General features: G+C 38.3%; 1 protein-coding gene across 7 annotated transcripts in view; it reads left to right on the top strand.

Moving 5' to 3' along the window:
* The window catches only part of ablim3 (actin binding LIM protein family, member 3), a 62,803-nt gene that overhangs the window by 21,147 nt on the left and 25,478 nt on the right, over positions 1-16,178 (top strand). For all 7 annotated transcript variants that reach the window (XR_013823597.1, XR_013823598.1, XR_013823599.1 and 4 more), the window contains exons 3-5: positions 6,951-7,134; positions 14,029-14,144; positions 15,699-15,825. Coding sequence is in view for 1 of the 7 variants with exons in the window: in XM_079893557.1 (XP_079749683.1) it covers positions 6,951-7,134; positions 14,029-14,144; positions 15,699-15,825 (427 nt within the window). In the remaining 6 variants the exon portion in view is untranslated. The remainder of the gene's footprint in view (positions 1-6,950; positions 7,135-14,028; positions 14,145-15,698; positions 15,826-16,178) is intronic.

The raw sequence follows: 16,178 nt of genomic DNA, 5'->3' as shown, positions 1-16,178 counted from the left end.
AATAAAAAGTTTCTGTGCCGCTAGATAATCCTATCTGCTATCAGACTACAAAAATGGCCGAACGGGGTGGAGTTGAACCTCTGCAACCTGGAGAGGGGGCGGGGTATGAAGTGTCTCAATTGTATTTAAAGAGACCGCACCAAAACGAGTTGCTCTCAGAAGCACCTCAGAAAAGGGGTAGAAAAGGGAGCTATAATAATGAGGAATTCAGACCCAAGCATTGCAGTTCCGCTTTATATAGACCACAAATGTATGATTTATATGTAAAAAGGAACAATTTAAAAGCATGATATGTCTCCTTTAAATAAATAAAAAAATACCTATTTAATTTATTTATTTATTATTCATTTTTACAAAACTCATATTATCAAATATCATCTGATAAAGTGAACTTTCAGTTTTGGGTTAAGATGATATTTAGTAGGGATACATTGACTATCCATCTGCCCGTAATTTAAACGAAGTTACTTCAAGCCATCAAAACCCCTAGTGAATTTTCACCAGCCCTAGCTGACACACCCTACCTCAGAATAGGATCCTGAAGCCACACTACACCATGTTGCTGTAGACTTTACTGTTAGAATTAAGTCATGCCCTCCACATGGCATGAATATGGTCTGTTATCTTAAAGTGACTTGGACAGCCACACAAATAAGCAGTCTCACACCTCAGGCATTTTGTATGGGACCCTGCTGTCTCTAGGGCAACCGTGGAAGGTTTAGGTTTCCTATGGCAACTGTGAAAGAGGACGTCCCTCCCACCAATCTCTCAGCCAATGAACTGCTATTCTGTGCGCCTTTTTTCAGACCTGAAATGTTCCTTACTGATTATTTGACCAGTCCATTTAAAAACCATTTAGATTAATCTGATCAATCCATTTCAGTCAATCATAAATGCATTAGCTTAATTATATTTTTGGTGCGTGTGTGTGTGTGTGTGTTTTATTTTTTTTATTTTTTTATCATTCTCATAACACACTCCTGTGGAGATATGGAAGTGTGGTATGGAACACTCTCAGAAAAAAAGGTACAACGCTGTCACTGGGGCAGTACCCTAAGATACAAAAGCTAAAAGGTACTAATTTGTACACTTAAAGTACTAATATGTGCACTTAAGATTCTAATATGTACTTTTAAATTACTGGTAATATGTACCTTTAAGGTACTATTATGTACAATTTAGGGGTAAAAAAGGTAAAATTATCTACCTTTTCACTTTTGTACCTTAAGTTACTGCCCCAGTGACAGCTTTGGAACTTTTGAGAGGGAAGAATCCTCTCTTTTCGACACATCTGCATTTTTCATTTCTGTATTTTATATAACTGGCTTACAGTAAATACTTTGGTCTTGCATACCACCAGTTAATCAATCCACTGGTACAGAAATATAATGAAGTCCCTGTGAATGTGCTCTCACGGTGAAATCCGAATATTCACAAGAACGTCGGCATTACTCTATCTGGCCTTTCAGCGTCTCTGCAGGGACCAGCAGTGACCGGTTCATCTCTTTCTAAAAGGCCTCCGGTTATATTGTTCACGCTGAACCTCGAAGAGCTTCATCATCATCATCCCTCTTGTTGAGCTCAGGATTATTGTCTTGTGGTCAGGGATACAGGCACAGCTCCAGAACAAAGCACGGGCCCTCTGGGTCTCAGTTCATGCTGTCTCACCCTCTTAGTCTAAACCCTCTCTCAGTACCTCGTGGCCCAGCCTGCATGTCTGTTTGCTATGTCTCGGTGAAGAGCTGTCGGTTTGGGAACTCCATGAGCCAACAGCATCATAGATGGAATAACAAGTCCTCGTTTCAGTCAACGGCAGCTATTCTCTGACATTCATATCAGAAGTAGCACATATTGTGCTTGAAAAGGAGACAATTAGAGAAAAGTACCTTCAGTGCACTTCTAACTTAACTATATTTTTCTGTTAATATATTTTTATTTTGAAAATATATCTGTTCAAGTCTAATGCTGTCACCCAAAATGAGAAACCCTCATTGTTTTTGTGCCAGAAACACGATTAGTTTATAAATGATACAATTAGGCAGTTGATCATATTGCCCCTTTAATTAGCTTCAGTCGTTAGCTATGTTTTGCGAAGAGCTTGTAGTGAAGCTACAGTAACTACTTTTTCAAATGATTTAAATGTAGATTACTACTTTAAATTATGAATAACTGTTACAAAACAACTTGAGAACGAGAACCCACTGTGTATCCCTAATGTTTCTTATCTGTATGTTTTTGCCACTGCTTTATAGAGTTTGCGGAAATTTTAATTCTGTCTGTCTCTGGAAGTTATTTGAGTTGAAAAGGCCTTTTCCTTTTTTCATTTTTCCATTAGGCTTCAAATGTCATGTGCTCCAGAGTTTTCTCTTTTATTGCAGGGTTTCAATCCAGTTAGGCCATTTGAAGCAACATGCCATTGTTTTGTGGTTGTCTGAAATGCGGCTGCCTGGCACAGTGTCTATCTTACACACGCATACACACAGACATTCACAGCAGGGCTATAATTTCCCTGCACATGTGATTACACTGCCAAAGACTCCAGATTTCTGTCGAAGTCCCAGTTCTGTTGAAGCTGCTGGACCACAGTGAAGATTTCGCAGCAGTCCTAGTGCCCACTGGCAATATAACTGTTCTGATCAGTCTTTTGGCCCTTTTTATTCTTTTATTCTGCCTCTATTCAGTTTCTTTTTTAGGGTTCATGTCATCTTTGTACATCTCACCAGTAAAATATTATTTTTATGACCTAAAATATACAACTAATCATAATACATGACAATCTATATATATTATTAAAAATGATATATTATTGTAAGAGTTTAAAATATATATTATAAATATAGTGTGATGACATGGCCATTTGGAAAATTGATGGCCAAATCAAAAGTGCATGAAATTCACAATGTTGTATAATTTTACATTCCCAGCTAAATCATTGCAAATATATATTTTGTATATATAAAATTGCCCAACTCTTGCAGCTATTCAGTGTTACAGCAGCAGTTCAATGACATTGTGATAGCATCAGGACAGATGAGCGCTTTGAGAAAGTCTTTTCACTCCTGCATGGGTTCTTTCAATCAGAAGCCAACCAATGAGAATCATAGAGGCCTTATCATAATCAGCGAGCATCAGATTTCATCTCACAATTTACCGTTATTTCTCTAAATGACCTGCTTGAGTTTCTCAGCAGAAGGTCATTCAATCCTTGTGCCTTAGAATACAGGACTAAGAAGACATACAAATGACTTTGAATGAATGATTTACAGTACGGTGACACATTTTGCAAAAGGCAATCATTGCCAATTCCATGAGCCAATCACAGCTGTCATTGCAAGGATGATGGATGCTGAGGGCTGGGATACTGTGTGCATGTGTGTGCATGTGTGTGTGTGCAAGTTTTTTATTTAACTGTTTTTTTTTCCTTTTCATTTTTTGTTAACTGTTTTCATGTTAGTTTGCATGTATGTATGGATTCAAGCTGCTAATATATGGTTCCTCAGGAAAATGTACCTCAAACTGTAATCCATTTCCCATTATCATCTAATTATTGGTAAAACCCCAATGGGATGACACTGAGAGGCACAACATTCCTACATTGTAGAGGTTTTATATCTTCAGTTTGGGTTTGTAGGTTGAATTATTTGTATGTGCTGGAATAGTGTTATAGCTACAACACTTTTCTTTTTTACTGCGTAAATTGTGTTTTTACTGTCCCTTACACCTTAACCCACCCTTAAACCTACCCGTACCACCACACCTGACCCTAACCTTACCAGTGTCACACCTCAATAGCAGCAAGTGTTTTACAATACAACATCCACACAATAAGTACATTGTACTTATTTTTCGATGTAAGTACATAGGCTAGTACTTAAAGCCACTTAATATAAAGTGGGGCCGTCATGATACCCCTTGTTCTTCAGTTCATGCTACCGCACATAAGGCAATACAGTACACATAATTTTCACACAGCTCCTCTTACAGTTTTTTTCAATTGCTTAAGCACAATTTTGAGAACAGGGCACAGTTTTTCGAACCCCTTCACACAATTAGCACAACACTACACCAAAGTAGCACAACACCTCAGATCATTTGCAAAATGGAACAATTTTGTCAACACTATACAATGTCTTATAAAAACCTTATTTTTTTGTCATAACATAAACACAACCATCATATGGTCTGATTCTGTTTGAATCAGTTAAACACTCCTATGCTCAACCTAAAACACTTAGCATTTACACAGAGAAAGTGTAAAAATAAATTCACCAACACCAGATCACTGAAAATATCAGTCAATAGTCAGTCAATACTGAACATTTCAACAAAACATTCATAACAAAACATTTTCCAGTTTTCATACAGTATTACTGAACGTACCATTGTACTGTAAGCTTACAGTAATACTTTAAAATAAATTACATATCCATTTCAGTACCGACCCCCCAGGGCCTCGTCAACATCACATGCTATATTTTCATTTGCAAGGCAACGTGGGAAGAATCTTTTGGAGGGACGAATCCACCCTTGTATGGATGCTGCTTCAATTTGATCACATGCTTTCTCCATAGCTTGAATGAGGGACATAGGGCCGGATATCATAAAACTTCCACCGCCATGCTGAGAAGAACTCCTCGATGGGGTTTAGGAAGGGGGAGTATGGTGGAAGGTATTGAACTGTAAATTGTGGGTGTTGATGAAACCAGTTTTGGGTCAGAGCAGAACGATGGAAAGCTACATTGTCCCAGACGACAATGTATTGCATCCCTTTGGTTTGCTGCTGTGATAATATTGTGTAATCTGTCTAAAAATGTAAGAATGAGGTCAGTGTTGTAAGGACCCAAGTTGGCATGGCGGTGGAGGACCCCATTCTGTGTAATGGCAGCACAAAGGGTAATGTTATCCCCACGTTGCCCTTGTACATTGACAATAGCCCTATGGCCAATGATGTTTCTTCCCCTTCTTCTCACTCTTGTCAGGTTAAAGCTAGCCTCATCAATGTATATAAACTCATGCGGGACTTCCTCCGCATCCATTTGCAAAACTCTCTGAAATATAGCAAAAGATCACATTGTGTAGATCAATATACTGTAGGTCTGCTATACAGTAAAATTACATGTACAGTAAAAAGGTTATGTGTGCAGTACACAATACTACAGTCAGTGAACAAAACGTACCACCACATATTCACGCCGCAGGACTTTCACCCTGTCTGAATTTCTTCCAAATGGCACTTTTATACAGTTGTTTCATCAGAACTTGATGTTTTTTAAGGATACGGGCTATTGTTGACAGAGAGACCTGTTGGACATTATTGAAAATTGGGTGATCATTGACAATATGGGCTTGAATTTCTCTAAGTCTGATTGCATTATTGGCCAAAACAAGGTTTATGATCTCTCTCTCTTGCTCCTGTGTGAACATGGGTCACCCCCCTCCTTGGTGTTCTTGACGTTCAATCCTATGTTGGCCAAACAAAATACATGTAGCTTACTGTAAAATGATACAGGAATAGATACCAAAACTGTTGATACATGCAGTAAGCTATGCATTTTCCGTTGGCAGAAGATAAGTTTCTCACCTGTGCTTTTGACAAAATGTCCGAACTATTGATGCCACCGTGTAACTGCTTAGGTTAGGCTCTACTCTCATTCCAGCCTCCCTCAGTGTTAATCCGTGGTTTATTACATGGTCCTTAATTGTAGCACGAATTTCGTTACACAGATTATCTTATTCTCTTATTCTATTTATGTTATCTTCTTCTTTGTGCATGTCCTACCCCTCCTCCAGGTCTTCCTCTTCATCTTCCTCTACCTCTAACTCTACCTCTACCTTGGCCTCTTCCTCCACCTGGTACTCTCCAGATTCCCCCTCTCATCCGCACTCTCCCTCTTCCTCTGACACCGTTCATTTTTGTTGAAGACAGGTGAACTTACCTGTTGCCTTTTTATAGTGCTTAAACCTGATTGGTGTGTCTACAATTAAGCACCAGTGTGTGTGCACACCTGGTGGCTGTGTTTAACTAATTGGTTCATGGGTGTGTTCATTTGAAAGCCTTTGCTTTGAAATTGCAAGGAAATGACATCATGATAAATGTCTGTGTCAAATGCATACAAGTGAGTTTAGTGTTTTGCAAATCACTGTGTGTAATGTTTTGCAAAAAGTGTGAAGCTGACAATGTGGTTACAGTTGTGCAAAGCTAGGCCGGTGTTTTGCTCTTTGACTGTAAGGTTTTGCTAATAAGTTTTAATTTTAGTGTGTAAGCAATTGAAAAAATTGAATGCAGCACTTCCTGTAAATGAGCACGTCAAAGCAGCCAAGCCATCTTTAGTTCAGATTATGCAATCAGTGCTTTCTCTCTCTATCTTTCTCTCTCTCTGTGTACTTTGTGCTACAGTGTAGAGTAGAGATGGTATAGTGACTGTGAAAGCAGGGTCCCAAAAAGGGACCAATAGTGAAAATACTTTTTAAATATTTTTTTTTGTATCTAATTGATTTTTTTCATTAAAATGTTATAATCAGCAATCAATCAACAATATGATTGAAAACGTCAGCAAGAGTTACTTGAGCTGCATGAACTCCACAACTTTGTGACTTGTCAAGTTGTCACAAGACCTGATGATCATGTTCAGCTTAGTGTCTTGAGCTTTAGTGGAAGTAAGAACATCTGACTATGGCTTGGTGCACCAAAAAAATGAGGTCTTAATAAAGTCTAATTGGTTCTGTTTGTTGTTTAAAAACAAACATTTTTGTGTGTGTTAAATCAAGGCCCATAAATAAGGTATATCAAGTGTTGAGTCGTGGTGCTTAAATTGGCAGCACAAGTTCAATCCTGGCTTGCAACATCCTTAAACCCATTCCCTCTTTTTCTCCCTGTTATTTCTCTACTATAATACCATGGCAATGATCTCATGTTGATTTCTATTCCTGTCTCTCTCTCTTTCTGCCAGTGTGTGGCTGTGATTTGGCACATTCCGGATTCTTCCAGAAGAGTGGCGAGTACATCTGCACAGCAGACTACCAGCGCCTGTACGGCACAAAGTGTGACAGCTGTGGGGACTTTATATCAGGGGAGGTGGTCTCTGCACTGGGCCGCACATATCATCCACAGTGTTTCGTCTGCAGTGTGTGCAGGTGAGCCCTCTACTACATAGACTACTAGCATGTCATTATGGAAATGAATCCATCGGGACAGATTCAACTTGAGGGAGCTCTGGTGGGATGCTGGTAAATGATGCTCATTTACTAATGTGCTGATGACTGAAACTCATTAATTCATCCACTGACAGCTATATGCACCCCCACTCATCTATAAACTAAGCAATTATATCACATTTAGTTCCGGTCTTCTAATTTCATCAGCCATGCAACGTTCCAAGACAGCTGGTATTTGTATAATTTTCTTTGAAAGAAATTCAAAGTCTGTGACAAGAAAAAGAGTTTAGACTTAAGGAATGTCTTCGGTTTAACTGAATTTAAAGGGTTTGATGGACCATATGTAAAAAGTGGGAAGGCAAAGGTGAACTCTTGACTTCTTATGCCACATTCTCTCGCTTTCAGTCCAGTAAAAGTAAAACTTTTAATTAACCTTCCAAATAGTGAGAAAATTTGCATTGTGATTTTACTCATCATAGCAGATGATTTGTATGTCTTTAATTTGATTGACTCATGTCAGATATTAAAAAAAGCAGGGTCAGGCTATAGTTCAACTTACTTCAATGTAGCCTACTCGTCAAAGAAATTTTTTACTTGAATTTGCCACTTGGCGAGTGTTTATTTTGGACCCTGTATGTAGGCATCTTCACTTCTCTTGACTAAATTGCTCTAGAGAGTATAATACCACAAGTGGAGAAGGAGCGATCAATACAGAACTGAGCAGAATATTGTAACATGAGTCCATGCGGAAGAAAGTTGAGGTTTGGGGCTCAAAATATGCAATAGTGCCCAGAAAGTAAGCAGAGAAGGGAGAAAAAGTGTAAATGGAGAAGCTGCTGCGGTGAATATTTGCCTCACAGAATGAAAGGAGCAGATGAAGTTAAAGGCAGCGGCGGAAAAGCACCATCTTTTGTCCTTCATGTATGGCCTGTTCTCAGACTGACAAGCAAGAAAATAAGAGGTACTGTAAGACATCCCTGTGGGGACCCATTATGTGTCTGCCCAACACTGACACACTGTTATTTGAATCCCATTGCTTTTTTGTAGTAAAAATGGGTTTGACACAACATGGTATTTTCTGTATTTACTGTACTGCTTTAGTATTCACATTGGGTGACTTCTCTCTCCTCTCTCTCTCTTATATGCTTTTTCCTCTCCTTTTTTAATTCTTTCTTGAGCTTTTTTGAACACATTGCTGGGCTGTAGTGAATTTGCTGGAGAGCTGTGAGTTTAGCTGCTAATGTGTCTCTGTTATGTCCCATTTGTAATTACAGTGTGTTTGGTTTGTTCTGATATTCAGGAAATTAGTTCCACTAAGTAACTTGCCTCTCCTCCTTTAGTTCATTAGCACACCAAAAGAGAGCACACCGCTTGATGAGTTTATGTGGGTAGGAAAAGGCATTTTCACGGAGGACTGGGATTGCTTTGTTGGACTGCGTTGCCAAGTGGGCTACTAAATGGCCCAATGGGATGCTCTTGGCAGGAGTAACCTAAACATTTATCGGCCTGACCAAGAAGTAAACAGTCAACGGGAGAGCTAGATTATGTTACATTTAATATTTAGACCATCTGTGTGGAGACCAAGCTCTAGATTTAGTGGGCTACCGTCCCAGTAGTGCTGTCAGTGATAATTCATAAGTCATGTTACAGCCCTCAGCAATATATTGAATAGTTTGATGCCAACACAACTCATATTTCTGTGTGGCATTATGGGCCTTTAATTTATATTTTGAGGAACTGTTGCAGTTTACAAAGATGGAGGGATGCTTGATTGTTTTACATTTATTTAACTGCAAAAAAAATATTTTCAGTACACCATACATTTACTTTGCAAAATTGTATAAAAAAATGGCAAAATCAACAATTCATATTGTTGAAAAAGAGGTCTTATTATCTTAATCAATTTGGTTTCTTAATGAATTTTTTGTGTGCAAATTTCAAGAATTTTGTAAGAATTTTGGAGTGCACAGGCTAATTGTTCTGTCCTGAAAGAGTCGCAATATTGTGTCCATGGACAGAATAAAAGCAGCAAAGCACGAAAACTGTAAATTTTTAAAGAGCAGGAAAAGCTGACAATGCTGTGTGTGTGTCTGGAGGGAGTGTGATGTGGCGGTAATGCCAAGGTCGCGTAAAGACTGCATGGAAAGACACGCACAAAGCCTCATGAGGAAGCCCACACAGTTTTCACATACAAATATAGAATGAAGTAGGTTGTGTGAAAGAGGAGGCCTAAAATACAGAGACAGAGAGAATGAAGGAAATTAAAAAGTAAGTGTAAATCCCGAGACCCTGCTCTTATTGGCTCTAGCATTGACGATATATTGACGATAACCGAGATATTCAAAACATGAAATATCGATACCTTGTTAAAAGGAGTGACAATATATTGTGATAACCGTTATATTTTAAATAAATAGTACACATATGCTAATATGACAAGTAAATAATCCAGCGGCAGTACCTGGTTGACATCCCAAAGTACAATAGGTGGCGGTATTGTACCTTAATGCTGCCATCTGTCATAAATCATGTCGTCTGATAAAACTCTCCAAATGCCCACACTCCAAATAAAGTAAGCTCACCATTATGGGAGTTTTTTGGATTTAGAGAAAATGACTCATTAGACACCCCAGTCTGCAGGACTTGCCGATTAACAGCGAACAGAAAAGTGTTTTCTTTCATCCTTTATGTGTTTTGTTATATTTACATCACTTGAGGCTTTTAGTGTGCTCATTCGGATAAAAACGTATGGATGTTTACTTCAAATATCTTTAGAGAGGAATATTTTTGTTGTATTATTATCCAAAATAGGGCGATGTGAGCATTATAGAGCGTTAAACTCATATGTAATTTGTTTCATTCATACTCGACACCGGAGGGCGCCCTCGCACAGAAAGTCTACAAGTGAGACCCATAGAATTATTAAACTTTTGATGTTCCAGGAAATCCAGAGAACTAACCAAGGGGGTAATCTATTAGCCGGAAACTGAAGTTTCCCCGGGGGCCGCCATTGATTAGCAGACCATCACCTGCTGTTAGCATTCCATTGACTCCCATTCATTTTGGCGTCACTTTGACAGCGAATAACTTCACATCTGAGGCGTTTAAAGACTCCATTTGTACATTATTTATTTCTAAAGAAACACGGAAATGTATAAAAGGCTCCATTACCTTGTATCTTACGTTATGGCCCCGTAGAAGCAGTTTTTGTAAAAATAGGCTAACGATTGCGTCATAACCACGTGACTCTCTGTCGCACAGTAGAGAAATTACCGTATAGACAGGAGGAGAAGCTCACGGGCAATCGGGGGGACTTGGAGGCAAAATGACAAAATAATTAATCAGAATACTTAGCAAAAGTTGCTCCTGCTCCTAGCTCATGGACACCTCCTACTCACGATCTCCGTCTCTGCAAGTTTCGGAAGTGAATGATTCAGATTTCTCTTGGCACAGCTACTAGAAGACAGACAGGTTGCTCATGTCACATCTACGTCGTCAAGCTCAGTTTGAGTCTGCGCAGTACGCTCAGCCATCAGGAAGTGAGTGCTTCTAATTGACTTCACTTTTCTCCGTTGAATCCAATGGGGTCGCTGTGTCCATTTCTTTTACTGTCTATGGAACTAACACACTATTGTAACAGTATGGGTTATCTGTGTTTTTCAAGCCATCTTAGTTAAATTTATATCTAAAATGCAATGCTAATCAACATAGCTTTTATCACTGTATAGAATGCTATAAAATAATATAATTTCTGTGATAAGGAGCCACATCAGTTATTTCAATCATTTGACTGACACTATAACGCGATTTTGGAGTAAAACATGCTGTTATGCTCATAAATTGTACTTTGACCCTGTGCTAAACTAAAAACAGTTAGCATTTTAGTCTCCACTAAATGAATTCAGATAGCATGGTCTTAAAAATGTTCCATAGCCTAAATCTCAGAATTTAGATGTTTAAATGTTTTCTTTTAAATGAGTCTACAATGTTTGAAGTCTAAAGGGTTTATGAACTATGTATTTTATGTATTTTCCCCGATTTGGGTTCCAAATGGGGATGCAGCTTAACAGGTTAAGGTATTAGTTGTGTTGTTAAAATTTAGTTATAATACTGTTGAACTTGACATTTTTACACTCTCCTGGTTATTTCTGCCTAGCTGCCCTGTAGCTCCAGCTATCCTGAAACACTGGAGAAACTAAAGGAATTATTCCACCCATGTGTCTGACACAGGCTTTGTAAGTGCTTCTGTTGTCTGCCCACTTCCCTGTCATCTTTCACTCTTGATTTCAAAGACATCTTTGTGTGTGGTCTCAATACTGGAGGAGTTTGTCATGCCATACTTCACATAGCCCAGTGTGTTGGTTTGTGTGTTCATGTACAAATGTGACACTGCACCATGCAATATTAAGGTACACAAACGCTACATTTCCAGATGAAACCAAAAAGTGCTTAATAGTATATCATCTTGACATTTGCATTAGTCTTAATTTAATAATTAATAATAAATAAAAACTCTATGTGTTCTTAGTAAATTTAAAACTGATTAATATACCGTAGACAGTGGCAGTGTGACAGAAATAATACAGGATCTGTTTTTAAAGGAGCTGTTCTGTAATCTTATAAAGTGGCAGAGCCGGTGTTCCTCTAAGGTCATGGTTTAATGTAAATGGATTGTTTCATAATTGCTGCATTAGTAGAGGAATAGTCTACTGTAATAGGATTTGTCTCGTAGTGTAGAAGCTTCCAGTCATGCTGATTACTGAGCAGATAAAGTAGTGCTGTGGACACAATGGATTATGCGAGCTGTCATGAGACATGCGGTCATGTGCTCTAAAGAGACACATGCGTTTATCAACATAAAGCATAATCTATTCTCCATAAACAGGATCTAAGCTTATGTATACAGTGGAACATGGCCTTGTTCTTGGTTTGCAGAGGCCTTTGGTAAAAGATTAGGAAGAATGGTGAGGAATAGCCCAAAGACCATCTTAAACTCCAATGAACTTCCAGATGGTCCAGGTTGGATTATACTGGACTCTCTGGTGGATCAGCAAAGCAATGTTGCTCACCAGCAACAAAACTAAAATGAGTAGAGATCCCACCTTGTCCTTCCTTATATACCCCATTACTCATAATTTTTAAGTCATTGCAGTATGTGATACGAGTCACTTTGACCCTTTATTTCAATGATGCTTGTTTCTTGAGTGTGTCTGAAGGGAAGACAGCATGCTTAGTGAGAGCTGGGTCGTCATTACAGGCCTGCTCTGGTCTGTGCTTGATGCTTTGTGGGTAATAAGGCCTTCTTCAACTCTATTTGGGGTTAAATGTTACCTGAAGCAACTGTTCTGCTCTTTAATATTTTGTAAATCCTTATTTGTTTGGCTCCCATTACCATACCTGTCAATTACCATACAGGATTTTCATTACAAGACATTTATGCTACAGTTTAAAATGTGGGGTCAGTAAGATTTTCAAGGCTGCATTTATTTGACCAGAAATACAGTAACACAGTAGCCTGACGTCGTCATACTCAGATTTTAGTCAGAATGTGAGTCTGATACTGCTCCATTGGGCTGCGAACCAGGAAAGAAAATGCCTCTGCACTCAATTGGATAGACCTACAACCAATCAGAGCAATGGAGTAAGTGACGTATGTTTTTCATTTATGTTCAACTTTCCAATCGACAAATGCCTTGATCGCGGTCGATATCTTCTATAACAGACGCGATGGTGGAATTTACACATGATGTTTTATAAACAAAGTTCGGGAGGAGCACGTTCAAATTATCAATCCAATCAACTTGTCATCAAACAATTACCATGTCTACCCTATCAGCATGAGAGGAAGCATATATTTATTCAACTCACCTTACATTCTTTGACAGTTTTCAGCATCCCTCCACTCACTCTCGGCTTGTTCTTCCACAGCCTGGAATACGGGGGGAGTACTTTGGGTTCGGGCCGAATACCGAGCCCGGAGCCTCTCCTCGGACAGCACGCCAAATATGCATTTATTCTATCTGACTTATTTGTAAGTGTGAACTCGTGAAATCTCAATTCTCCAGCGGCAGTCATCTTTGTTGTAAACGAATTCAACCCAAGCGCTCTTTGGTGATGGATGATTACGTTACTGTTGATCATCTGTCCATCATCGTTTAAAGCCCGCCCTGACAATTTGATTGGTCCGAACAACTTTTGTTCGGGCATAATAGCTCCTCAACGGATCAAGTCCAGACCGAACTTCCCGACCTAAAAATTTTGTGGGTGGGGCTAAGTTTGGCTGGCATCCAGGCTAGTAACACAGTACTTATGCTATTACAATTTAAAACAATAGCCTACCTGTTTTCTTTTTGCACATAATTAAAATGTAATTTATTCCTGTGATGGCAAAGCTGAATTTCCAGCATCATAACTCTTCAATGTCACATGATCCTTATAAATCATTCTAATATGCTGGTTTGGTGCTCAAGGAACATTTCTTATTATTATAAATGTTGAAAACAGTTATGTTGCTTAATATTTTTTGTGGAACTGGGATACATTTTTCTTAAGTGGATTTATTCGATAAATTTAAAGTTCAAAACAATAGCATTTATTTGAAATAGATTTTTGTACATAAACGTCTTTGTCTTTACTGTCACTTTTGAAAAATTAAATGTGCACGGAAACCTAAATCTTGCAATTGCTGTTGAAATATTAGCAATTTGGTGGAGTGTGTGTAGTGTGAATCTGCCAATACTTTTCTCTACTTTGCGTTCTGGGTTTATTTGATAATTTTATTTTTAATCTGGATCAATTTTAGGCTATGGTTTACCTATGTGTGTGTGTGCTATATTTAATAAAATGTTATCTGTCTGTCTTTCCCCTCTCTAGGAAACCTTTTCCAATCGGGGACAGAGTGACGTTCAGGGGTAAAGAATGTGTCTGTCAGCAATGTTCCCTCAAGCTGGTTAATTCCAATGAGCCAATCAAAATCCATGGGCCCAGTCGTAAGTCTCTCTCCTCAATTTAAATATGAAATATGTGGTCCACATGTGTGTGTGTGTGTGTGTGTGGCCTGGCAATCCCCACATTAAAGGATACACAATGTCCCCACAAAGATGTCAATTCCCCAAATCCTTATCCTTGTGGGAAAATGTATTGGTCCCCATGAGTGATGTTTTTCTGAAAATGTAATAATGCAGAAAGTTTTCAGTGATGGGTAGGTTAAAAAGTAGGGTTAGTGTAAGCGGATAGAATGTACAGTTTTTACAGTATAAAAAAAACATTGTCTATGGAAAGTCCCCATAAAACATGAAAACGTGTGTGTGTGTGTGTGTGTGTGTGTGTGTGTGTGTGTGTGTGTGTGTGTGTGTGTGTGTGTGTGTGTGTGTGTGTGAGTATTCATTCGTTATTTTCAATTTCTTGAGTGTTTGAGGGGAGAGGACAGACCCCTGTTCAACAGATTAGAGAGTGTGTAGTGTCTGGGTAAACAGAGGCAGAACGCTGTGATGTTTTATAAAGGCCAGAGGTGAAGAGCGTCTGAGCTTTGTGTCTATGTTTGCTCTTTGGTTGAACAAATGTAGAGAGTCTGAACATGCCTGGGACATTTATGCTATGCAATCTTTCCCATTTTATGAATTGGATAAAATGTTAATGTTTTTTTTTAAAGATGGGAATCGTATTACTTTTCTTTTATCACAATTAAGTCAACATAATAGTGTAGTAATAACATAATCATTTTAACTGCTTTGGTTTTAATGAATGGTCCCATTTTTGCCACGTCACCTGATGTAACGAAAACATCAGAAACTGATTTAATATGTATTCCAGGTGTTCCTTCATTTTTTCTTTCTTAAATAAAAATGTTAAAAACAACTAAATAAAAATTTTGATAAAATTACAGAAATCAATATAATACTAAATTTTCAGATGTCAGACGGTTACAACAAAAATAATGATCAAAATTAACTTTAGGAGCCGGTTGCATAATCATAACCACTATGTAAGGACTGCGTCTTAAGAACTACTTTGACCAACTGGCAATTAGCCAAAAGGTAATCAGTCCTACTTTTCAGATTCAAATTAGACCATCTAGATTTTTATTTAACCGACTTAAATACAAAAAGTTATGACCAGTCTTGAAGAAAAAAATTACGATGACTATCTTTTAAGACTAGTCTAAGCAGTTTATGCAACCTGCTAATGACACAGGTTATTGTCATTGTGCTAATAATCTGGTCAAGCTCTGCCTGATTAAACTTCTGAAAGTCTGGCAAACCCTTTTATAAAAAATACTTCTTAAAATGACAACATTTGTTTTTCAAGTTTCTTCATAAAAGGTCCTGCCGTGCATAACAAGAATGATCTGTTATAAAGTATGTGTGTATATATGATTTAAAAAAAACTAAAAACTAAACCTAACCTTCATAACAATTGTTGATATGTATCTCATGTGCTTTTTATAAACCTGTCAAGTCCGACAGGACACAGGAAAGACGTGTGAGCCTAAAGTCCATTATATAACCTCTCTTCCCCTCCTCATGAGTCATGACTCTTTTTAGACTGTGCAGGTTGTAAGGAGGAGATCAAACAGGGTCAGTCTCTGCTGGCGTTAGAGAAACAGTGGCACGTCAGCTGCTTCAGGTGTCAGACCTGTGGCCTGGTCCTGACCGGGGAGTACATCAGCAAGTGAGTGACCACTGCTTCTGTTGAACTGTTGGCTTTCTTTCAACCACACATCACACATATTGTGTTGCACAAAGCAGCCTGTTTCTCATGTTTAAAACCACATTAATTCTGCTCATTTCATAAATATTTAATCACTAATATTTACACGTTCAGTTCTAATAATAGGCCTTCAAAATAATAGGCCTGTGTATCATTTTTATATGTGGATAAATGTAGAATTCTTAGTTTAGGCAATTTGTGTGAACACTTTCTCTCACTGTATAAACACTACAGTTTAAAAGTCACGTGAGACTGTAGACTGGAGTAATGGCTGCTGGAAATTCAGCTTTGCCATCACAGAAATAAATTGCATT

The sequence above is a fragment of the Squalius cephalus genome (genome assembly GCF_949319135.1).
Source record: "Squalius cephalus genome assembly, chromosome: 14".
In the NCBI taxonomy this organism is placed as follows: Eukaryota; Metazoa; Chordata; class Actinopteri; order Cypriniformes; family Leuciscidae; genus Squalius; species Squalius cephalus.
Note: the sequence above shows the minus strand (reverse complement) of the source record. Positions and strands in the feature narration are given on the sequence as shown.